Source organism: Micromys minutus, assembly GCF_963924665.1.
Source record: "Micromys minutus genome assembly, chromosome: 20".
In the NCBI taxonomy this organism is placed as follows: Eukaryota; Metazoa; Chordata; class Mammalia; order Rodentia; family Muridae; genus Micromys; species Micromys minutus.
Window position 1 is genome coordinate 5,705,791 of NC_137955.1, and position 26,765 is coordinate 5,732,555.

At 36.8% G+C, this 26,765-nt stretch overlaps 1 protein-coding gene across 1 annotated transcript in view; it reads left to right on the plus strand.

The window, feature by feature from the left end:
• The window catches only part of ADAMTS6 (ADAM metallopeptidase with thrombospondin type 1 motif 6), a gene marked incomplete at both ends in the record, with an annotated part of 264,023 nt that overhangs the window by 69,744 nt on the left and 167,514 nt on the right, over positions 1-26,765 (plus strand). Inside the window, one exon of the mRNA XM_080933513.1 lies at positions 22,579-22,622. Within this exon, the coding sequence (XP_080789639.1) occupies positions 22,579-22,622 (44 nt within the window). The remainder of the gene's footprint in view (positions 1-22,578; positions 22,623-26,765) is intronic.

The window sequence follows — 26,765 nt, forward strand, 5'->3', positions numbered from 1 at the left end:
TCAATTTGAAATCAATAAGAAATTATACTAGTAAAAACTTTAGATTTCTATCAAATGATTTCTATACCAGTGTAAAGAGTATAACTTCAACTTTGTATCAATTACAAAGATATCTTTTACTGTAAGATATAGTTATGCAATATTTTGTTTAAGAGTAAATTTACTAATCTAACCCCTATGTCTATTTCTTTAACTTCCATAATATTACTATATCCCCTCTTTCTCCTCCACTCCCCACATATAAGAAGGAAGGACAGAGAAGAGGAGAGAAAAGGTAGCAATTTCTGAGTGTGAACTCTCCAGTTCCCTCCCTGTCCAAAGCTGCATTCGTAAAGTGGCCCTTAAATGACAATATATCTATAATTCAAAAAACAACCAGAACCATCGCCTCACATAAGAAACTGGGACAAAGACATTTTTTTGTGTGCTTCCAGCTGAATGGGGCAAAGAATTCCCTTCAGGAGGCCCAAGGGAAAATAGGACAACTAGCTTGCATCATTTGCCTTCCAGTCACTATGTGCTGAGAAAGTTCACTACTTAGCTGACATCTTGACTATGACAGATTGAAAGGTTGGATAGGCCAGCCAGCTGTTTTAAAAAATTTTTGGAAGCAAGTCTTTAAAAGAAGCAGCTTTGATGTAGTTGAGGTAGAATCAAATGCTAGGATGAAAGGACAAAGTGAAGCATCATCTAGTCTTTTTTTTTTTTAACGACTTTATTTTACAAAACAAAGATAATATACATTTTTGTCAGTACTGTTTTTTCAGACATTGAAATAATTTTTACATAAAACCTTGTGAATATATTTTTTTAATCAGTACTTGATTTTTTAAGGGCTTGGCAGTATGCATTGAAAACCTAATAGTTACAATAAGCGTAAAGTACATGCAAAACAAAACGCAACATGGAAATAGTCAAAGTCTTCTTGTTTTGTAAATATATGTATATTTTTTTGTTTTCTTTATTTCTTAAACTTCATACAGTCTGTGAGTTGTTTCTGGGGGAGTGCAAGCCTCTGGGGTTAGCATCCCACTATCAATGACTGCATATTATGTCTGTTCTTTTGTGACTGGGTTATCTCACTCAGGATGATATTCTCTAGATGCAGCCATTTTCTTAAGAATTTGGTTAAGTCATTGTTTCTGGTGGCTGAGTAGTATTCCATTGTGTATATGTACCACAATTTTTGTATCCATTCATCTTCTGAAGGACATCTGGGTTCCTTCCAGCTTCTGGCTATTATAAATAGAGCCGTTATGAACATTGTGGTGCATATATCTTTGTTGTGTATTAAAGTGTCTCTGGGTTATATGCCCAGAAGTGGAATAGCTGGGTCTTTAGGTAGTACTATATCCAATTTTCTTTTTTTTTTTATTTAAACGATTTTATTTTTCAAAACAAAGATAGATGTAAAGATTTTAAACATTTTTTGCTTAAAATTATACATTTTTGTCAGTACTGTTTTTTCAGACATTAAAATAAATTTTACATAAAACCATGTGAATATGTTTTTTAGTCGGTACTTGATTTTTTTCAAGGGCTTGACAGTATGCATTGAAAACATACTAGTTGCAATAAGCGTACAGTACATGCAGAACAAAACGCAACGTGGAAATAGTCAAAGTCTTCTTGTTTTGTGAATACATGTATAGTTTTTGTTTTCTTTATTTCTTGGACTTCATACAGTCTGTGAGTTGTTTCTGGGGGAGTGCAAGCCTCTGGGGTTAGCATCCCACTATCAGTGACTGCATATTATGTCTGTTCTTTTGTGACTGGGTTATCTCACTCAGGATTATCTTCTCTAGATGCAGCCATTTTCTTAAGAATTTGGTTAAGTCATTGTTTCTGGTGGCTGAGTAGTATTCCATTGTGTATATGTACCACAATTTTTGTATCCATTCGTCTTCTGAAGGACATCTGGGTTCCTTCCAGCTTCTGGCTATTATAAATAGAGCCGCTATGAACATTGTGGTGCATATATCTTTGTTGTGTATTAAAGTGTCTCTGAGGTATATGCCCAGAAGTGGAATAGCTGGGTCTTCAGGTAGTACTATATCCAATTTTCTGAGGTATCGCCAGACAAATTTCCAGAGTGGTTGTATTAGCTTGCAACCCCACCAACAGTGGAGAAGTGTTCCTCTTTCTCCGCAGCCTCGCCAGCATCTGCTGTCATCTGAGATTTGGATCTTGGCCAATCTGACTGGTGTGAGGTGGTATCTCAGGGTTGTTTTGATTTGCATTTCCCTGATGGCTAAGGATGTCGAGCACTTCCTCAGGTGTTTCTCGGCCATTCAGTGTTCCTCAACTGAAAACGTTTTGTCTAGCTCTGTACCCCATTTTTTAATAGGGTTATTTGATTCTCTGGTGTCTAGTTTTTTGAGTTCCTTGTACACCTTGGATATTAGGCCTCTATCTGATGTGGTGTTGGTAAAGATCTTTTCCCATTCTGTTGGTTGCCGTTTTGTTTTCTTGACAATGTCATTAGCCTTACAGAAACTTTGCAATCTCATTAAGTCCCATTTGTTAATCTTTGACCTTAGAGCTTGAGCCATTGGTGTTTTGTTCAGGAAATTTTCTCCTGTGCCTATGTGTTCTAGTGTTTCCCCTACTTTCTCATCTAATAGTTTCAGTGTATCTGGTTTAATGTGGAGATCTTTGATCCACTTACACTTGAGCTTTGTACAAGGAGATAAGAACGGGTCTATTTTCATTCTTTTGCATGCTGAGTGCCAGTTGGACCAGCACCATTTGTTGAATAGGCTGTCCTTTTTCCATTGAATGTTTACTGCTCCTTTGTCAAAAATCAGGTGACCATATACATGAGGGCTCATTTCTGGATCTTCTATTCTATTCCATTGATCCACATGCCTATTTCTGTACCAGTACCATGCAGTTTTCAGCACAATTGCCTTGTAATATAGATTGAGGTCAGGGATAGTGATTCCCGCAGGTGTTTTTTTGTTGTTGAGGATGGATTTCGCTATTCTAGGTCTTTTGTTATTCCATATGAAATTGCACATTGATCTTTCCAATTCCATGAAGAACTGGGTTGGAATTTTGATGGGGATTGCATTGAATCTGTAGATTGCTTTTGGTAGGATGGCCATTTTTAAGATGTTGATTTTTCCAATCTATGAGCATGGGAGATCTTTCCATTTTCTGAGATCCTCCTCAATTTCTTTCTTTAGAGGTTTGAAGTTCTTGTCATACAGGTCCTTCACTTGCTTAGTTAGAGTCGCACCAAGGTATTTCATAGTTTTTGTGACGATTGTGAAGGGTACGTTTTCCCTAATTTCTTTCTCCACATGTTTGTCCTTTGAGTACAGGAAGGCTACTGATTTGTTTGAGTTAATTTTGTATCTAGCCACTTATCTAAACTTGTTTATCAGCTGTACGAGTTCTCTGATGGAATTTTTGGGGTCACTCAAGTACACTATCATGTCATCGGCAAAGAGTGATGTTTTTATCTCTTCCTTTCCAATTTGTATCCCCTTGATCTCCTTTTGCTGTCTAATTGCTCCAGCCAGGACTTCCAGTACTATGTTGAATAGGTAGGGGGAGAGTGGGCAGCCTTGTCGAGTCCCTGATTTTAGTGGGATTGCTTCAAGTTTCTCGCCATTAAGTTTGATGTTGGGTGTTGGTTTGCTGTATATCGCTTTTATTATGTTTAAATATGGGCCTTGGATTCCTGTTCTTTCCAGGACTTTTAACATGAAGGGGTGTTGATTTTGTCGAATGCTTTCTCAGCATCTAGTGAGATGACCATGTGATTTTGGTCTTTAAGTTTGTTTATCTGGTGGATTACATTGATGGATTTCCTTATGTTAAACCATCCCTGCATCCCAGGGATGAAGCCTACTTGGTCATGATGAATGATGGTTTTGATGTGTTCTTGAATTCGGTTTGCAAGGATTTTGTTGAGTATTTTTGCATCAATGTTCATAAGTGAGATTGGTCTGAAGTTCTCTTTCCTTGTAGGGTCTTTGTGTGGCTTAGGTACGAGGGTTATTGTAGCCTCAAAAAATGAGTTGGGTAATAGTCCATCTGATTCTATCTTTTGAAATAGTTTGGCGAATATTGGTGTTATATCCCAAATAAATGTCTGATAAAATTCTGCACTGAACCCGTCTGGACCTGGACTTTTTTTGGTTGGGAGGCTTTTGATGACTTCTTCTATTTCTTTAGGTGTTATAGGGTTATTTAGATGGTTTACTTGTTCCTGGTTAAACGTTGGGACCTTGTATCTGTCTAGGAATTCGTCCATTTCCTCCAGATTTTCCAATTTTGTGGAGTATAAGTTTTTGTAGTAGGATCTGATGATTTCTTGAATTTTTTTAGTTTCAGTTGTTATGTCCCCACTTTCCTTTCTGATTTTGTTAATTTGGATACTCTCTCTTTGCCCTTTAGTTAGTCTGGCTAGGGGTTTATCAATCTTGTTGATTTTCTCAAAGAACCAACTCTTGGTTTTGTTGATTTTTTCAATGGTTCTTTTTGTTTCTATTTGGTCTATTTCTGCCCTAATTTTGATTATTTCTTGCCGTCTACTCTTTTTGGGTTTATCTGCTTCCTTTTGTTCTAGGGCTTTTAGCTGTGCTGTCAGGTTGCTGATGTGAGCTCTCTCCAGTTTCTTTTTGGAAGCACTTAGGGCTATGAGTTTTCCTCTCAATACTGCTTTCATTGCATCCCATAGGTTTGGGTATATTGTGTTTTCGTTTTCGTTGAATTCTAGAAAACCCTTAATTTCTTTCTTTATTTCTTCTTTGACCCTGCTATCCTTTAACAGAGCATTGTTTAGTTTCCATGTGTATGTGGGCTTTTTGTTGTCTTTGTTGTTGTTAAAGACCAGCCGTGGACCATGGTGATCTGAGAGGATGCATGGGAGTATTTCAATCTTCTTATATAGATGGAGGCTCGTTCTGTGTCCAATTATGTGGTCAATTTTCGAGAAGGTGCCATGGGGTGGTGAGAAGAAGGTGTATTCTTTTACTTTGGAATAGTATGTTCTGTATATATCTATAGATTCTAGTTGGTTCAAAGTCTCTGCTAGTTTTGCAGTGTCCTTGTTCAGTTTCTGTTTCCCTGATCTGTCCATTGGTTAGAGTGGGGTATTAAAGTCTCCCACTATTATTGTGTGGGGTGAAATGCATTTTTTGAGCTTTAATAGGGTTTCTTTTATGAATGTGGGTGATTTTTTAGTTGGAGCATATATATTAAGGATTGAGAGTTCCTCCTGACAGATTTCCCCGGTAATGAGTAAAAAGTGTTCTTTCTTATCTTTTTTGATAACTTTTGGTTGGAAATTTACTTTATTTGATATTAGAATAGCCACTCCAGCTTGCTTCTTTGAGCTGCTTGCTTGGAAGTTTTTTTCCCACCCTTTTACTCTGAGATAGTGTCTGTCTTTGTCTCTGAGATGAGTTTCCTGTATGCAGCAAAAGGCTGGATTTTGTTTATGTATCCAGTCTGATAGTCTATGTCTCTTTATTGGGGAGTTGAGACCATTTATGTTAATAGATATCAAGGAATAGTTGTTTCTGTTTCCTGCCATTATTCCTTTTTTGGGTTGAGTTGTGTCTGTGTTTTTTTCTTCTTTTAGTTTTCTTGTTTAGGAGTTTTCTTATTCTTACTAGGCTGTATTTTCCCTCATTTTATTGGGTTTTCCACCTATAATTCGTTGTAGTGCTGGGTTTGTGGTCAGATATTGTGTGAATTTTGATTTGTCTTGAAATATCTTCGTCTCTCCATCGATGGTGATTGATAGTTTTGCTGGGTATAGCAGCTTGGGCTGGCACTTGTGCTCTCTTAGGGTCTGCATGATGTCTGTCCAGGCTCTTCTAGCTTTCATAGTCTCTGTTGAGAAATCGGGTGTGAGTCTGATTGGTCTGCCTTTATATGTTACCTGACCTTTTTCCCTTACTGCTTTTAGTATTCTTTCTTTACTTTGGGCGCTTGATGTTTTTACTATTATGTGTCGGGAGGTATTTCTTTTGTGGTCCAACCTATTTGGAGTTCTGAAGGCTTCTTTTATGCTCGTGGTCATCTCATTCTTGAGGGTAGGGAAGTTTTCTATGATTTTGTGAAGATATTTACTGTGCCTCTTAGTTGATTCTCTTCTCCCTCTTCTATTCCTATTATCCTTAGGTTCGGTTTTCTCATTGTGTCTTGGATTTCCTGGACATTTTGGGTTAGGAGCTTTTTGTTTTTTGCATCTTCTCTGGCTGTTTTGTCTATGTTTGCAATGTTGTCTTCTGCCCCCGAGATTCTCTCTTCGATCTCTTGTAATCTATTGGAAATGCTTGCTTCTTTGACTCCTGATTTCTTTTTTTGGTGTTCTGACTCTAGGGTTATCTCTTTTAGTGTTTTCTTTATTGTGTCAATCTCTGTTTTAATTTCCCTCTTCCATTCCTTTATTTCTTTGGTTCTGTTTTCCTCTAGTTCTTTGAGTTCTTTGAGTGTTTTTCTTGTTTCTTCTTTAAAAGCTTCTGAATCTTTTTGCTTTTCCTCCCTTTCTTGTTTAAGTAACTCTATCAGTGTCTTGAGGCATGATTTCAGGTCTGTGTTTTCTTTTCTGGAGTGTTTGGAGTTCCAATGTTTGCTGTTCTGGGAGAGCAGGGCTCTGGTGTTGCTAGATTTTCTTGGTTCCCTTGGGATATACTCTTTCTCTTTCGTCTTGCCATTTTGTTGTCAGTGATATTTTCTCACCTTTCCCTTGTATCTGGTCTGTGTCCCTGGTTCTCCACTGGTTGAGGTGTCAGATGGGTCGAGCCCTGTTTTATGCCTCAGAGCCGTCGGGTGTGAGCAGAAGTTCCAATGTTCTGTTTCTGTTTGCTGGATCAGGCAAGTCGGGGCAGGGCAAGTTAGGGTGTGCACTTTCCCTGTGCACTCCGAAGAGATCTCTCTGCTCCCCTGAAGTCTTGGTCTCCCACTCACCAGTTGCTCAGCCTCTATGAGTCGCTGATCCGGGTGGCTGGTAGGCTAGGCTCCACTCTGCGTCTGGAAGTCGCCTCCGGGTGGAAACAGAAGTTCTAATTTTCCGTTCCCAATCGCAGTTGCTCAGCCTCTATGAGCTGCCGATCCGCCGATCCGGGTGGCAGGTAGGCCAGGCTCCGCTCTGAGTCTGGAAGTCGCCTCCGGGGGGAAACAGAAGTTCTAATTTTCTGTTCCCAATTGTAGTTGCTCAGCCTCTATGAGCCGCCGTTCCACCTGGCAGGTAGGCCAGGCTCCGCTCTGGGTCTGGAAGTCACCAGTTGCTCAGCCTCTATCTCATCTAGTCTTAAATATAAATATACCATAAAGCAAGAGGAAAGTTATGGATTATAAGTCACGTAATAGCATTGTGTGTAGAAAACAGGCATAAAATGAAGTTGCAAGTTCCAGGTTCTCATATGTTTGGGTATTTTGTTTGTTTTTGCCAAATTTCTATTTTTAAGGGATTATTACTTCTAAAAATGTAATGAACAAATCTTTAAGCTGTTTTATGTAGAAATGCCATGCAATGACCCAACATCACTAAATTTGACAGCTGTCATGATTTAAATTTGATGCAGAATTAGTAGCACTGTTCTAGAAGGTTGTAGAACCTTAAAGAATTTAGGTGTAGATTGTAAAAAGGGACTCAGAGAAAGCTTTGTGGCATGGTAGAGTCTTGTTTTTCTGATTTAATATTCTGCTTCCTGATCTGTCAAAATGTCAGGAGTCTCTTCTGACATTCCCACTGATATGTATTTTGCATTGCCTTCCTCATTGTGACAGACTGGAAACTTGCCAAAATAAATCTTTCTTTATCAAATGGCTTCTGTAGTGTGTTCAGTCATGGCAATGAGTACAATGAATACAGAAAGTTGGAACTGAGAAATGGAGGTGTTGTTATGGTCAAAGCTGATGATGGGCTACTTAGACTATTAATTTGTGGGAGGAATGTGGAGGAGGTTGGGACTGTGAGCTAGACAAGTCCAATAGTGCTAGAAGCAGAGCTTAGTGGATCATCTGATGAGAGTTTGGAAACCCAGAATGTTTCTAGAAATGTGTATAGTAAAGCCTGTGCTCAAGAAATCCCAACAGGAAACAAGGTCCCGATCATAGATTTGGCTAGAGGCTATATTTGCTACATTTACACAAAGAATCTAGCTACAATCTTCCAATTTCCTGAAAATTAGAGTGATATTGGATTTAAAGCAAGAATCTAAAGCCAAAACCAGAAAGATGTGAATATTGTATACTTTGTAGGGAAAGGAACGTGAGTGTGTTAATAGTTGTAAACAAGGTAGATTAGAAGAAAGCAGGTGCCAGTGAAGGGAAAGTAGTTGTTAAAGACATTATACTACCATTATAATACCATTCATTGCAAAGAACCCTGGGCTTTATGCAAGGAGGATAGTGAAGGTATTTTGAAGTCAAGGCCTTTCTGCTTAATGCTCTAGGTGTAATTATGTAAGCATATATGACTGGGTTTGCTCTTCAAATAGGAGATCTTCAAAACAGGACAGAAGGATTTCCCTTCTGCAGAGTGACCTCTTAGAGAAAATATTTTCATAGTTTCAGTTAAAACTACACTAAGAGGTTACCATAACCATGGTCTAAAGTAGTGGTTCTCAACCTTCTTAATGCTGCAACTCTTTAATACACTTACTTTGTCATGTTGTGACTCCCAACCATACAATTAGTTTTGCTGCTACTTGATAACCATAATTTTACTACTGTCATGAATTGAAATGTAAATATTTTGGGGATAGATGTTTGCAAAGGGTTGCAACCCACAGGTTGAGAAACACTGGTCTAAAGGCGCCCAGATATATCTCAGTTGGGCTGCAGAACTACGTGTTACCTACATAGTTCTGGATATGCATTCATTGAGGATGTGAGAGTTATGGGACTATGGAACTTGCACCATGTTTCCAGGAAAAAACTGTTACAAAGTCAGAAAATGTGTAGCAGATTTGAGTTTCAGGTCAGTGTATGAAGTTGTATATGTGATACCTGAGTTGCATTAAAGATCCAAAGATAATGAGGATAACAGAAATCAGGGTCATCTGTCAAGTAATACTACACCTAGCAATTTGAGCTGTCCCTGTAAAGGGTGCATGTGTAATGATGTTAGAGCTATGAGGGAGAAATTTCCAAAGTCTCTTAGATTTCATTGATGCCACTGCATACTATGAATGACAAATGTAGAGAAACAAGGTGAAAACTTTGCCTTGTTGGCTTTCATTCTTCTTTCATCCTGTCTTATACTGCTGTTTTTCCATTCTGTTGGCAACGGGATTGTTTACTCTCTTATTTTATGGTACCTGAGTTAGTTTTTGTTTTGACTTAATTTATTTTTTTATTAATTTATTCATTTATTTACTTTACATTTAATATCAGCCTCCCACTACTTCAAGTACCCCAACACACAGATCCTCCCTTCTTCTCTTCTCTTCTCTTTTGAAAAGTAGGAGAACCCTGGGTCCCCACAACCCTCTGAAGGTCAAGTCATGCAGGACTAGGTGTATCCACTCCCACTGTGGCCAGACAAAATAGCCCAGCTAAGAGAATGTGATCCACAGGCAGGCAACCGAATCAGGGATAGTCCCTGTTTCATTTGTTGTGGGGAGCACATAAAAACCAAGCTGCACTTCTGCTACATATGTGCATGGAGCCTAGGTTTAGTTCATACTCACTTTTTGGTTGGTGGTTCAGTCTCTGGGGAGCCCCTAAGAGTCCATGTTAGTTGCCTCTGTTGGTCTTTCTGTGGAGTCCCTCTCCTCTTCAGGTCCCACAGTCCTTCCCCCAACTTTTCCACAGTTCTCCCTGAACTACATTTCATGTTTGTCTATTAAGATTATTTTATTATGCATTTTTAGTAATATTATTTTTCATGTCATACAGCCATCTCTGTATCTTTCTGCTGGTTATTTGGTGGAGCTTTTCAGAATACAGTTATGATAGGCTCCTGTCTGTAAGCATAAACAAGTATCTTTAATAGCATCAAGGACTGGTTCTTGACCATGGAGTAGGTCTTAATTCTGGCCAGTCAGTGGTTTCCTTTCCTTGCATCTCCACTCTTTGTCCCTGCACATCTTGTGAGCAGGACACATTTTGGTAGAAGGTTTAATCAAGATCAGGCAAACTGTCTAAATAGTCTTATAACCAGTTTACAACCCCACCAACAGTGGAGGACTGTTCCTCTTTCTCCGCATCCCGGACAGCATGTGCTGTCACCTGAGGTTTTGATCTTAGCCATTCTGACTGGTGTGAGGTAGAATCTCAGGGTTGTTTTGATTTGCATTTTCCTGATGACTAGGGATGTTGAGCATTTCTTTTTTTTTTTTTCTGTTTTGCTTCCTCCTTTTTTTAAACTTTATTTTAAAAAACAAAGATAAATGTACAGATTTAAGCATTTTTGCATAAATGTGTATACAAATACATTTTATATGGTTGTAATTAAGTATTTGTGGGTACATGTACATACACATATGTATATATGTAACCATAATATAGGAAAAGAGGTTATTAATTTGAGAAGATAGGAGAGAAACTGGGAGGGGCTGTAGGAAGGAAAGGGGGATGTGATACAGTTCTATTTTAATTAAAATATATTCTTTTTTTTCTTTTTTCTTGAACTTCATACAATCTGTGGGTTGTTTCTGGGATGTTCAGCGCTTTCTGGGGTTAGTATCCCATTATCAGTGACTGCATATTACATATTACAATGACTGTGAACCAACAAATTGACTAATTGTTTTTTGCTCATCTACAGACTTAGTAAGGTATAATTGGCCAACAAAATTATACACCTGTAGTGTAAAATGACATGGAGGTATTTGTATAAACTATGAAATTAGCATGTTCATTACTATATTCATACAAAGAAATAAGTATAGTTTCCTTTTCAAAATCAAAGAGAAATTATTGTATTTTTTTGTTGCTTTATTTATCTGGTTATTATTTTATATGCTTTAAATCCTGATGATGGTATTTGAGAGCATGATGGGTTACTGTAGTATAAGAAAGCCAATTAGCACATGCTTGCTTCTTACTTTATGAAGGAGAAGGTATGTGAAGTGTCCAGAATTTTACAGGAGAAATGGGAGGAGAGTTTTTAATGAACTCTTTGTGGATATAGAGGAATTCTAAATCTTTTAGGTAGTGGTGAATGTGTATTGAGTACATTCTGGAGATGTAGACATAGGTTTGGGGGAGTAATAAATAATTCTAGAAAGATAAACTGAAACAAGACTGTGTCTTGATTTCTATTGTTTACATTTTTAGAGAGTTTGATTTTTTTTTAATTATGAAGATGGCATGCACATAACTCTGTTAGTAGGCTGCAAGTGGTAATGAGAGAGAAGGTACACTGTTAATAGTTAATACTACTTTTGCACAGAGCCAGCATTTGGTTTCCAGTACCCATATCAGGTAGCTCATAACTCTAACTCCAGTGCCAGGAGATTGTATGCCTCTGGTGCTCTCAGATTTCTGAGCACACACGCACATATTGCCTGTCCCATACACATAACTAAGTCTTTAAAAACAGAACTTATGCATAAGAGAGACTTAATGATGTTTGCTTCATCTCAGCAGAAGGTAACTAATGACGGCTATATCTAATTAAGCCTTTGATGATATAATTTTTTTTCCAGAATCATAAGATAGGTTATATCAATTTTGTTCATGATTCCCCATCCTCTACTACAGGATAAACTCTTAGTAAATATTTGTTGAAAAGTGGTTTAAAGTTTTGATTTAGTACCATAAAATTACCTTTTAGTAAATTGTTCCATGAATCAAATTTACCTAATTTTGTCCTTATAAAGTGCATTAAATATACTTAATTGATCATTTAACTATTGACAATTTAAAAATAATTTCATTTCTATTAATGGATTTTTAAGGAGTGGAAGTTGAGATTGAAATTTAGAATTGTTATTAAATTATTTATAATTTAAAACATCAAAATTGCTTGTAGATATGTGAAATAATGCAATTGCTTTAGAGGTCTTCAATGTTATTAACTCTAAACCCTGTGCAGTAGACATCTTGATACATACAGGGCTACAACAGTGACCAAAACAAATTACTCTCTAATGTTAAAGAATTTGTAATAATGGGAAGATGGATAAATGAAATTGCCTGTTTAATGAAGGTCATAAAGTTAAAACATGGGGTAACTAGTTGATGTTTGTAAGAATAATTGATCTATTTAGAAAGAGTTCTTGGAGAAAGTCTGTTGACAAAGGTTCTCAATACTAAGTAGAAACAGTAAAGTACAACATAGTTAATAACAGTAGAAAAGATCAGAGACAGAAGAAAGGTCATCCAGAGACTGCCCTACCTGGGGATCCAGCCCATATACAGTCACCAAACCCAGTCAGTATTGCTGATGCCAAGAAGTGCATGCTGACAGGAGCCTGATATGGCTGTCTCCTGAGAAGCATTGCCAGAGCATGACAGAAACAAAGGTGGATGCTTACAGCCAACCACTGAACTAAGAATGGGGTCCTTAATGGAGGAGTTAGAGAAAAAATTGAAGGAGCTGAAGGGGTTTGCAACCTCATAAGAACAACAGCACCAACCAACCAGAGCTTTCAGGGACTAAACCACTATTCAAAGAGTACACATGGACAGACCCATGGCTCCAGCTGCATATGTAGCAGAGGATGGCCTTGTTGGGCATCAGTGGGAGGAGAAATCCTTGGTCCTGCCAAGGCTTAATGCCCTGTTGTAGAGAAATGTCAGGGCAGGGAGCTAGGAAGGGTAGTGTGGGTATGTGCACACCCTCATAGAAGCAGGGGGAGGGGTATGGCATAGGGGGTATGGAGGGGAAACTTGGAAAGGGTATAGTATTTGAAATGTAAATAAAATATATCCAATTTTTTTAAAAAAGAAAAGTGGTCAATAGTATAGTCAGTGGTTATTAAATGGGCTTTGTGTCTGAAAAATGAAAGGAAGGCAAGCATATTTTATAATTAGAAAGAAAGAGCAAATTTCAACACTGGCCTAGACAATTAAACAGGTCCAATATGAAAAATTATTCTTGAATATATTTTATATCCAAATATGTAAAGTTCATATAAAATTAAGGAAACATTAGAAAGACAAGTGTACAAATATATAATAATGTTTATTGTGATTAATTTTATATTCCTTGTAAAAAACTTACAGCCTATGACTTTAATAGTATGTCTTCAATAAGTTTTACTACAATTTCATGTGAAAAAACAGTGAAATGTTCACTTTGTAAGTGATACATGAGAATACTTAAAATGAGTTGACACCAAAACTTCTGTGGGCAAATAATTTAATACCCTATATTTTTGATATATAAAAGTATAGTAACAATGTATTCACTTTAAGTAAGTGTTTTAATGTCATTCATGAATCACACAATGAAAGTTACTTAGGAAGCCGGGAAAAAGAAAGAACATAATTAGAATAGTATCAAGGAAATAAATGAGAAATATAACAATTCATTGATTTAAAGATATTGGTGATTAATAAAACATTTTAAATTTATAAGGCTGAGCCTTTGTAAGTTATATATGATGTTATATTCTTGAGAGATCTTTTTTAATATTCATATAGTTTTATTCAAAAATGCTCTTAAAAATCTGTACATGTATCTCTCCTTTTTAAAAATAAAGTTGTAAGGGGGAAAAAGCTCTGCTGTGTGACTTGGAGAATGATACTAAGCTCTCCTTTCCATGACACAGAGAAAATATAAATACTGTCTACACTGCACAGCCATGTAAATCCTGTTTTTTTCTATTCCGGAGCGTCTGTCATCTTTTCCTGCTCATTCATTTATTTTATTGAACAACTTTATTTTAAAAAACAAATATAAATGTACAAATTTTAAGCATTTTTTTATTAAAGTTTACGAATACATTTTTGTCACTGCTTGGCTTTTTTTTTTTTTTTTAAGGTTTCATAGTGTGCATTAAGATCTTACTAGTTACAATGAGCATAAAGTACATGTTAAACGGGATGTAACCTGGAATTAGTCAAAGTTTTCTTGGTGTGAAAGAATTGAGCTTAATGGTTTTTTCTTTTATTTTCTTGTACTTCACACAGTCTGTGAGTTGTTTCTGGGGTGTTCAGAGCTTTCTGGGGTTAGTATCCCATTATCAGTGGGTGCATATTATGTCTGTTGTTTTGTGACTGGGTTATCTCACTCAGGATTATATTCTCTAGATGCATCCATTTTCTTAAGAATTTGGTTAAGTCATTCTTTCTGGTGGCTGAGTAGCACTCCATTGTGTAAATATACCACACTTTTTGTATCCATTCATCTATTGAAGGACATCTGGGTTCTTTCCAGCTTCTGGCTATTATAAATAGGGCTGCTATGAACATTGTGGTGCATGCATCTTCATTGTATATTGGAGTGTCTCTGGGGTATATGCCCAGAAGTGGAATAGCTGGATCTTTAGGTAGTACTATGTCCAATTTTCTGAGGAATCACCAGACTGATTTCCAGAGTGGTTGTACCAGTTTACAACCCCACCAACAGTGGAGAAGTGTTCCTCTTTCTCCACTTCCTCACCAGCATCTGTTGTCATCTGAGTTTTGGATCTTGGCCAATCTGACTGGTGTGACATGGAATCTCAGGGTTGTTTTGATTTGCATTTCCCTGATGACTAAGGATGTCGAGCACTTCCTAAGATGTTTCTCAGCCATTCGATATTCCTCAATTGAGAACGTTTTGTTTAAGTCTGTACCCCATTTTTTAATAGGGTTGTTTAATTCTCTTGTGTCTAGCTTTTTGAGTTCTTTGTATACCTTGGATATTAGGCCTCTATCTGATGTGGGGTTGGTAAAGATCTTTTCCCACTCGGTTGGCTGCCGTTTTGTTTTCTTGTCAGTGTCTTTAGCTTTACAGAAACTTTGCAATCTCATTAAGTTCCATTTGTCAATCTTTGACCATAGAACTCGAGCCATTGGTGTTCTGTTCAGGAAATTTTCTCCTGTGCCTATGAGTTCTAAGTTTTTCCCTACTTTTCTCTTCTAATAGTTTCAGTGTACCTGGTTTAATGTGGAGATCTTTGATCCACTTACACTTGGGCTTTGTACAAGGAGAAATAGATATTAAGGAATAGTGGTTGCTGTTTCCTGCTATTGTTGCTTTGGTAGGTTGAATTGTGCCTGTGTGTCTTTCTTCTTTTGGTTTTCTTGCTTAGAAGTTTTCTTGTTTTTACTATGAGGTGGTTCCCCTCATTGTATTGTGTTTTCCACCTATAATTCGTTGTAGTGCTGTGTTTGTGGTTATATATTGTGTGAATTTATTTTTGTCTTGGAATATTTTAGTCTCTTTATCTATGGTGATTGAAAATTTTGCTGGGTATAGCAGCTTGGGCTGGCACTTGTGCTCTCTTAGGGTCAGTATGATGTCTGTCCAGGATCTTCTATCTTCCATAGTCTCTGTTAGAAATTGGGTGTGATTCTGATTGGTCTGCCTTTAAATGTTACATGACCTTTTTTCCTTACTGCTTTTAGTATTCTTTCTTTGCTTTGGGCACTTGGTGTTTTGACTATTATGAGTTGGGAGGAATTTCTTTTCTGGTCCAACCTATTTGGAGTTCTGTAGGTTTCTTTTATGCTCGTGGTCATCTCATTCTTAAGGGCAGGGAAGTTTTCTTCTATGATTTTGTTGAAGATGTTTACTGTGCTTCTTAGTTGATACTCTTCTCCCTCTTCTATTCCTATTATCCTTAGGTTTGGTCTTCTCATTGTGTCTTGGATCTCCTGGATATTTTGGTTTAGGAACTCTGGTTTTTGCATCTTCTCTGACTGTTTTGTCTATGTTTTCAGTGTTGTCTTTGGCCCCTTAGATTCTCTCTTCAATCTCTTGTAGTCTGTTGGAAATGCTAGCATCTGTGACTCCTGATTTCTTTTTTAGGTTTTCTACCTCTTGGATTGTCTCTTTTAGTGTTTTCTTTATTGTGTCCATTTCCGTTTTAAATTCCTTATTCCATTCCTTCATCTCTTTGGTTCTGTTTTCCTCTAGTTGTTTGAGTTCTTTGAGTGTTTTTCTGGTTTCCTCTTTAAAAATTCTAATTTTTTATGCTTTTCCTCCTGTTCTTGTTTAAGGATCTCTATCATCATCTTGAGGTATGATTTTGGGTCTGAGTCTTTTTTTTCTGGAGTGTTTGGCATTCCCCTGTTTGCTGTGATAAGAGAGCTGAGTTCTGGTGTTGCCAGGTTGTCTTGGTTCCCCTGGGGTACGTTCTTTTGCTTTCCTCTTGCCGTCTTCTTGTCAGTGATTGGTTTTCGCCTTTCCCTTGTACCTGGTTGTGTCCCTGTATCTCAGTGTGTTCTTGGTGGTGAATGTCCTGATGGCTGTTCTGTACCCAAAGGGTGCCGGCTGGGAACAGACAGCTCAATGCTGGGTTCCTGGTTCCCTGAACCAAGTGGGGGAGGGCACACTTTCAGCATGTTCAGCAGATATCTCTCTGCTCCCCGGCTACTCAGAATGCCTTCTCACCAGGCGTGTGTCCCTGGATTTCTGCTGTTCCTGGTGGCGGATGGCTTGAGTGCCTGTTCTCTCTTGTCAGATCTTATGTTTAATAATATGAGGTAATCACAGACAAAGGAAATTCCTGGTTGACTGCACTCCAAAGGAAGTGCTCTTCTACAGTGACTAAAAATTCGTGTGTATTGCTGAGAGTTATTTTCAAGCCTAATAGTAATTTTTTAAATATAAAGCAAGTATTATAAGCATCTTAACTCCCTTTTAAATAATTATGTGTGTGTGTGTATGTGTGTATATATGTATGTATGTATGTATGTATGTATGTATGTATGTATGTATGTATATATACTATTGCTGTCTTAAACACACCACAAGTGGACATCAGATTCCACTATAAATGATTGCAAGCCACCATGTGGTTGCTGGGAATTGAACTCAGGACCTCTGGAAGAGCAGTCAGTGTGCTCTTAACAACTGAGCCATGTCTCCAACCTTGCTAATAGTAATACTCGAATCCATTCCATAACTTTTAGTGGCCATATCTGATACATTATAGGAATTAGAAGCTGAAACCATTTTACATACCTCTGTGAGATATTGTATGAAGTGGTTGCATTATTATAATAAATGGCTCCATATTAAATAGTGAATACAGTTGCTCTTACAGCATAAGCCTTGTGTTTGTTTGTGTGTGTGTGTGTGTGTGTGTGTGTGTGTGAGCGAGAGAGAGAGAGAGAGAGAGAGAGAGAGAGAGAGAGAGAGAGAGAGGAGTTTTAATTGCATTTAGCATCCCTTCCTTTTGTTCATGCATTGCTTTTCTGATTCTTTTTTGCACTGCACATTTATACTCTCTATTTGTATTTTGTTCTCCACTGAGAATGGTTATGTTGAATTTTTTGTCAGATTATTTGTTCAATGCTTATTTTATTCATTTATATTTCCAGTGTTATCCCCCTTCCCAGTTTCCCCTTCACAAGCCTCTTATCCCATCCCTCCTCCTTCTGCCTCCATAATGGTGCTCCACCCTGACTCCTGCCTTACTACCCTAGCATTCTCCTACACTGGGACATGGAGCCTTCACAGAACCAAGGGTTTCTTCTCCCATTGTTGCCAGAGAAGGTCATTCTTTGCTACATGTGCAGCTGGAGCCATGGGTCCCTCCGTGTGTGCTCTTTGGTTGGTGGTTTAGTCCTGGGAGCTCTGGGGGGTCTGGGTGGTTGATACTAGAAGTTCAATGTGCCGTCATTGCTCCACAGAGCCCACCTGTCAGCATAATCCTTTGAAAGTATCAGTATGTTATGATATTTGGCTGAATAAATATCATTTTCGTAAAAAGGTATACTGAAAACATAATTTGTAATTTGTATTGTATGAACTGAATCAAATTAACTTTTACAGTCATTATAATCTAATTCTTTTATTATAAAGACTGGTATGATTAGGAGTTGAAAGATGGAGGATTGTGAGTTATATAGGGAGACCTTGTCTCAAACTGAAATAAAAATAAGCAAGAGAAAATAAACCCATATTGAGTTGGATTTTTTTTTTTATTTCTTTTTAACTAAGACAACTCTTCTAATGCTGCTTCCTCTGTGCATTTACTAAAAACAGAAAAGAGCTATACTACCAATTTGATTTTTACCACTGCAGAGCACAAACATCTTTTACCCATCTTAAGTTCATGGCTGAAGCTCCTATAACAAATGGCATATTAACAAGAGAGAAGCATAAATAACATGAATCTAAATTTTACATAACAGGAAATCCTTTATTAGAAAATGAAGACTTACAGGGACAGGTATAGACAGGTTAGAAAGCACAGTTGATCGCACACCTGCTGTGAAAGCATGTAGGCCTGAGTTTGGTTCCCATGCTTCTTTCTCAGGCCTGGCCCAGCAATGGGGAAGTGGACATAATGATTAGCAGGTTCCTGGAGCACAAGAAGGCATAAGAAGAGAATGTATATTTGGACAAAGGCTTCAAGAACAAAGCATATTTGCCCTGTTTCTCCTCAACCCCTTGCAGGTGTTCTGTTGTTATAAATTGCCTTTATTTCTGAGAATTTCCTGCACACACACACACACACACACACACACACACACACACACACACACACTCTGAAATATCATCACATTTATAGAGTCCCCTCCTGATAATCTCATATTTTCTTATATGCCCCTTCCTAGCTTTATCTCATTTTCATTTTGATACCTATTATGTCAGTTATGTAGGCTTTCTGAACATATCCCTAACAAAGAGCGACTCTTCTTTTCCCATCACCCATCAGCTGTTAATAGCCATTCAGTATAGGTTAGGATCTTGAGGTCGCATCCCATCTATGTCAAGACCGTGTTTGACTAGATACCGTGTAGGACTCATACAGAGAAATGCAGCTGCTTAGAGTTCATGCTTGCAATAACACTGTCATGTCTGGAAAACATTCCTAGCATTCTTCCTCACTCCATTCTTCTATTCCTTCTGCTCCTTCTTTTGTCAGGTTCCTTGAACCTTGGTAGTAGTTGTGAAGATGTCCCATTTACAGCTGAGTCCTCAGTCTCTTTTTCTAAGCACTTTGACCAGACACACCTCTCCATTGACTGCTATTCACTGTAAAAGGCAACTTTTTGGACAGAGATTGAGAGCAACTCAGACATTGATACAAACACCAGGTTTTATAATATATGTCTTTTATCATTGTACAGCAGTGCTGTATTTCACAGACCTCAACGTGCAACATGGGAAGATATTTTGGTCAGTTTCTTCTGATCCTCATGTGTTGCAGTAAAAATAAAAAGTGGATCTGCGGCTATTGGATCCGTGGGAGCCGTGTCCCCAGTCTCTTTCTCTACTGTGCAGTCCATGGTCTGCTCTCTCCCAGCTGTCTCCCTGCCAGCTGGGAACTTAGTTCACATTCCCCACAGTCTGGTAAAATTATGACTCAATAATTAATTTATTAATCACATTTATATGTTAAATTCTTAATCCACAGTACATCCACACAATAGGTTTACAACCATTTGACAGAGATGTAAACCACCCATTTAGATAAATCAATTTACCCATAGAAACGCTTAGAAATAATCATATCTACCTATCTCCTACTAAGATCACCTGGGTCTACAACCTCCTCCTTCGGCTCCATCTTGAGTCTCCCTCCTTCTCCTTCTTTCCCACCTTACCAAAACTTTGTCCCTGCCCCATATGTTGTTAATTGAGTTTCCCTCTCAGATGACTTGAGCCTGTGTCAAGTTGACTTAAATATATTTAGCACTTATCAATTGCCTAATATCATGTTGTTAATTCTTTGTGTGTGTGTGTTCACGTATATGTGTGTTTGCCTGCATGCTCAGGCATATGTGTATGCTGATGTTTTTCATGTTGAAGCCAGAGAACAGCCTCAGGCATTATTCACCTGATTCTTGAGGCACTTCATTGGTCTGAAGTTCACCAAGTAGACTAGACTGGCTGGCCAGCAAGGCCCAGGAATTTGTTCTCACCTCCCAAGTGCTTAGTCAATTATGGGAATCAAACTCCGGTTCTGGTGCTTGCAAGGCAAGGCATTTGCTGATGGAACTACATTTCTAACTTGTTTTTTTAATTCTTTCTTATCTGACCATTGATGGCTACTTGACACAAACTCCAGTCATCTGGGAAGAGGAATCCTTAAGTGAAGACTTGTGTCTATCAGCTCCTTAATAGGAATGTCTATAAGACATTCTTGGTCAATTACTGATGGGGAGGATCCAGTTCAATGTGGGCAGTAACACTCCTGGGCAGGTGGTCCAGGGTTGTATCAGAAAGCAATATAGAGAGCAAGCCATTAAAAACAAGTAAATAAATGGCTTATTTCCATGGTTTTTGCTTCAGCTCTTGTCTAAGATCCTTGTTTAATGTGCTGTGTCATGTAAGTGTAAGGCACTTTTATTCCCCAAATTTCTTTTGGTTAGTGTTTCATTATAGCAGCAATAAGCAAACTAAACATGCCCTTAAAACACTGTGATTCTTTTGGAAAAGGAAAACAAAAGAAATTGCACAATGATAAGATCTTATTTAGAACAAAGCTTCTTTGTGTGTGTATGTGTGTGTGTGTGTTTTCTTATATTTTCATATGTGTACATGCAAGTGCCCCTACTTTTGTGTGTGTGTGTGTGTGTGTGTGTGTGTGTATGTGTGAATTTCATTTTAACTGTTTTGGCTTTGAGTATACTTCTTAGCTTTCTTTGATTTTACCCTTATTTAAAGGCATCTGCTGCATAATGTTTTTTAGGATTTACATTGACTGCTATAAAGGATACTGAGAGTAAAGGGAAGTCCAATTGTTTTCTTTAGTCTGATATTTTTCCAGGTCCTAATGAAGCAAGATAACCCCAAATTTTATATATGTGTGTGCATACATATATATGTGGGCTTGGGTGTGCATGTACATGTATATTAGTGCATGTTGTGTGTTTTCCTAGTGTTAGAAATTGAATGAGACAAGTTTGAAGATTAATTGTTTTATAATACCCATTAAAGTATATAAGGAATATATAACATTGATAATATCTCTGTTGTGACTTTATAAGTATGAAATTTAAAACCAGTTATACATCATTCAAATGTTAACTGACCTCCTAAATGAATTTAATATTATATGTTTATTTAATAATTAAATCTATTTATTCAATTATGAAAAATATTTACTATATAATCTAATTGTTTAAACCAGTCATCATTGCCAACTCTGTTGGTACAACTTGTGTGTCAGTAACAAGTTTGACTTCATTTTAAGGTGTTAATATACTCTGTGAAATAGTCCATGTATGAATTCCAGTTGTAAGATATATAAATTAATTTGTAACAGAAAGACACCCAGAAAGGTATAGAGTCTTAACAGGATGAAATCAAGATTCCTCTCCCCCAATTTTCCTTACTTAATGTATTTCCTAGCATCAATTCTTTTTTGAAATGCCTCTTATTTATGTTCTGGAGAGTTCTATAGTCATTGCACTGTAATTAGGTTTAGGATAATTGACAGATAGAAGTCTACTTTTTTCTTTAAAGTAGAAATAGAGTCATTGTGATGAAAAACTTGGATTTCAGTATAAGTTCAGACCAGTTTTAGTAAATGTGTGAATGAGACTTGAGTATTTGGAAATAAATTCCATTTAGTTCCAAAATGTATTTCACCCTTTAAAAAATTAACTTGGCTATTTATAGGATGAATTGTGTCTATGTAAAATAATATGTAACATGATTATCATATGAGAAATTGATCATGACACCCAGAATATACTCTGGCAGGTTTTTTCCCTTATGTTGAAAGTATCATTTTTTTTTCTCACATAAGATATCCAGATTACAGTTCCTCTCCTACTCCTCCTGGTTACTCTGAATCGTCCACCCAAATCAGCTCCCTTCCTGTCTCTAATTAGATGATAAGCAGGATTCTATGGGATAATAATAAAATAAAATCAACATATTAATATTGACTTAACATCTCCAATGTAATATACTAAAATGTAAGTTGCTTTAATAACTTTTGTATTGAGTTCCAATGCAGTCTAGCACTAGAGTCTAACATTAAAAAACATTTAATTCAGTGATTAATTTATCTATTTGTTAAATCACTTAAAAATTTTCTATTTTCGCCATCCTAAATTCTAATGTACAACTCGGAAAACTATGTAACACTGATTTAATTCCCACTGATGTATTACACTATCTTTTTGTTTTGTTTTATTTAAGACAAGTACTTATGTTAGAGTTAAAAGAACTTCAGATAATTCTTAGAGACATATAATATGTGGCTATAACAAGAAAATACTTCAGCAAAATCAAAGGGATTATTATTAATAATAAAACTTACTCATTGAACAGAAGCAGTGATAATTTGTAGACAAAGTCTTAGAAACAAGGCGATAGATGGTTTGGTAAAACTGTCTTTTTAATTTCTTACTGGTAGGTATCCTACTGACTTGCAGGCAGAGTGGAGAGTCTGCAGTCTGCCTCCCCCATGGTGCTGACCATGGAACACTCTACCTAGCTGCTCAGAATTGTATCAGTTTTGATCTGAACAAACAGAACTCCAGAAAAAATGCAACAAATATACAAATGTTCTACAAATTTTGTCTTTTTCTCCTTCATAGATATGATATCTGCACTTATAAAAATAAGCCCTGTGGAACACTGGGTAAGTTTGTTTTGTTTTCTTTTGAGAGTTTTGTTTGTTTGGTTGATAAAGGATAGTTTAGATTATCTTATTGAGGCAATGTTGTTAGTCTTTATTATTAATAATTTGGTTATTTTTCTTTCTGATGTATGGGACAGTACCACTAATTTACAACATGACCTTTCTTGCATATATAATTTGCTAAAAACAAATTATTCTCTCCATAATAATGAATAAGTTTAATTAACTGGCTTTATGTTCCCTGGCAAATGATATACATATAAACAACTTAGAAGATGATTTAAAAATCAGTAGTAATTATAAATCAAAGTTACCACTTATTTGCATATTTTCTGTATTTTTAATTCCCTGTTTAAAACAACAAATATGAGGTGTTTGAGATCAAGTGAAAGTTGCTCAAAATAAGACAATGAATTAAAAGAAAATAAAACAATCAACATGAGCTACTTAATAAGTAGGTGTAAGGAATTCTTATGGTCCAGTTGTTTGGGGAAAGTTTATCTCCTATAAATTCATATATCATTAAATGTTAGTACGGCCAATGAAGAATTTAATCAGACATTATTGAAAGAGATGGAGAGAGGAGGAACTTTCTTATATTTTCTATACATCTTTTGCTTTAATTTTTTTTTTTAGTAAATATCTTGAATTTCCACAGCAAGGATATTTTGTTAAGCAGTATTGGGATGAGTTGAAAGTTCAATGCTAATATGAATGAGTTGACATGGAGACTTCCCGGCTGAGCAGACAAGAGCCAGTGCCACCCAGTGCCACTTTAGTGTCCTTAGACTTTCTATGAACCCAATATATATGCAAGACAAAGAATTCTTTGTCTTCCCTAGGTCAAATCTCAGTTTTCCTATCTGTATATGAATAATTAGGAAGTCAATTCCTGTTAATATCTTAAGCATTTGGGAACATCCAGTTAATGTTGACTTAGGAGAGAAAGTGTTCCCAGTTTCCTGGTAGTTCAGTGAAACATCCCTTCCAATACTGGGCTTATTTTTTACATGGCTTATTCCCTGTTTTCCTTGATATTTATAACTACAGGAGAAATCCCAATTAGCCAATGCCCAGTATTAACCATGGGAAATATGTGCTAGTTAATACCTATCAGAGTTCTCTGTTGAGCCAGCTCCTTGGGACTTTTTTTCTTTTTAAATTGGATAATTTTTATATTTACGTTTCAAATGTTATACCCTTTCCTGGTTTGCTCTCCAGAGACCTCCTATCTCATCCCCTCTCCCACTGCCTCTATGAGGGCGCTCCCCCACCCACACCCTCCTGCGCCTTGACCGGACAAGGGCCTCTCCCCCCACTGATTTCTTTTTAGCATTTTAAGGCCAACTGAGCAAACCTGAAGTTGAGACTAACTTTGGCAGTTTCAGTGGATTTGTTGCTTTTTACAATCTTTAAGCCTCCTTGTCTCTCAGTTTTATTTATTAGGTAGGTATAAGACCTGTCACTTTACCAGAGAGATATTTTTATAATCAATTAAGAAAAAGTAAAATTGCTTTGAAATTCAGTATTAATTAAAGGAACAGGCATTAGTATTTAATGTAGGATCATCTACAGTGTTTTATTTAATTCGCTCATTTATTGTATAAGCTCTGTATATACGTATTAAGTGAGTTATCTACTTCAGGACCAAAGAATACCAAATCTAAAGCAAGTATACATGAAAACTGACTTATATCCAAGCATGTGTTCTTAAAGAAACAAGTACGCATATCTGTACTCGGCTCCTTGAAGGTATAAGACTCACAATGGCAGGCTCTTTATTCTGACATTAGACATGCTGCCTCCTAGTCCCGTCAGTGCTGTGACTAATGAGCTGACGAAGCTTACTGTCTAAGTAAGTTTTTCAAAATAATATATTGTAACTTTGCTAATTCATTTCTATGGTCAATAAATTAATTGCAAGGTACATATGGATGTGTTTTGGAGCTCAATTACTTTGTAAATTAAAATTTAATTTTTGAAAACTGAACAAAATTTATATATAGATACTTGTATTGACTTATATGTGGAAAATATCAGTACAAAATCAATAAATTTATTACTATTTTACAAATTTAATTTTAATTAAAATAATTTATTACCTATTTTAGGTAATTTATTTACCCAAACTTTATGTATTTATTTTGTATTGATGTTTGTGATGAGTTTTTTTATAATCTCTTAGTTAATAACTTTGATGGCTAGTGGTATTATAAGGGTAATTATGGTTAAGGTTGCAAACTGACCATCAAACTGAGGAAATCCAAATGCCCTAGACAGCAATGAACCCTTGATTAACACTAGTTCATACAGGAATTTTGAAAGCAGCAGCTGTAAGGAAACTAGAAAATGGTGAGAGCTAATGAACATAAACTAGTGTTTATTCTTGTATTGGTTAAGATTTACCTTTCCTCTCTAAATGCATCTTTTCTAAAGTTGTTCTTCATCAGAGCTAACAATTTTATGTCAGATAGCAAGTAAACATATGCTTATAACGACACTGGAGGTGTGTGTCAGTGAGGATTCTTAATTCAGAATACAGTCATAGAGCACACACTGAAAGAAAAACCATTTTAATACCCAAAGGAAAAAACCACAACAACAAACAAAACAAAAACCAACCCCTCCAGCACTACCATCATCAGAAAAAAAAGGTAGCCTGTGGAAAGTGTAAGAGGTGTTAATTTGTCAATAATTACAATAGTGATCTTTTAAATACGACTCAGAACAGAAACAATGCTCATTTTTATTTTGTTCTTACCAAATGCTCTCCCATACTGAACCCAAAAGCTTGGAGCCAAATTCTGTCTTTATCTGCAGAGAGCATGCCTGTGTGCATGCGCATGCTTGTTCTTTAGTGGAAATTAGCAGTAACATTTATGACATTTTTTGTTAGCCAAAAAATAAATTCTTTTTGCCCCAAGTGGTCTATCTTTTTATTGTTTTCTTTTGAGATCCCAGTACAGTTAAGTGGAGTGGAAGGTCAGCGCAATGGTGTCAGGAGTGCTAATACTGACTCTGAGGCAGGAACCAACCCCCTCCCTACCTTCTGCTCATCCTTTATAGAACAGTAGGCATACCCAACAATCCCTGAAATTTTGTTACAGTGTCTATTATTCTAATATACCAGAAAGAACAAGCAACATAATTTCTAGAGCTTCCTCAGTGGAAAAGATGAATTGAATGGTGTAAACTGTTCTCAATTAGTGCTCCCGGGAAACCATACCTACCCCCAGTGACTATCCCCTGAACTGGAGTGAGGCAGCTCTGGCCGGCCGTTCTTGACACTGGAGCGGCACAATAGCAGAATACATAAAACGCCCTCCTCTCTTTAAATGACTGTTCTCTGCATTTAGTATTTGAAATCTGATTCCTTATATTAGATGGCATTTTTCATTTCTTATAAAATTATTTTTCCTAAGTGCTGATTTAAAATTCTATACTAATCTGCAGAGCATAATCCATAGAGCATGGCATTCATTTGGAAGTAAATACTAAAGCTTCCAAGGGTCAATACCTTGAGTAACATAACATTTCACTAGAAATCTGCCAATTAACACCATGGTTTTGCTTTATTAGTAAGAACTCGAAAGCACTGAAGGGGGAGGGGAAGAGAAGGAAACAACATGGAATGTATGAATGACTTCCTGCCGTTGAAAACACGTAACAGCAGTCCAGACTGCTGCCGTAAGGACTCATTTTCAGGAATTAAACGAGTACAAAAGTCTCACATCTTTCATAGGTTTTTTTTCCCCCCATTTTGAACCATCCATTTTGTCTTTATAAAAATGTCATTTCTAAAACCATTTGGGATTCCCTTTTTTTGTTAACTAAAATGTTGCTTGTATATTTTTATGAACCCACTAAACTTAAACAGATCTCTTTAGAAAAATAATGTGGATATATTTTGCTTTCTATGGCCTGAAGAAATGCTTTCTTGAATTCCCTTTTCTGGCTCAAGTTACTAGGTGGTCCCAAGTTACCAGAAGTAAAATTTATAAATCTAACCCCTAGTCTAGACATTTTCCAGCACTGACTGCAGTTCAAAAATATTGTCTAGCCGGCAAAGGGAAATTTCCCCCAGTGATTTCGCAAACGACTAAAAAGTTAACCTTTTGCCAACTGTTCCTCCTGTGCATGGAG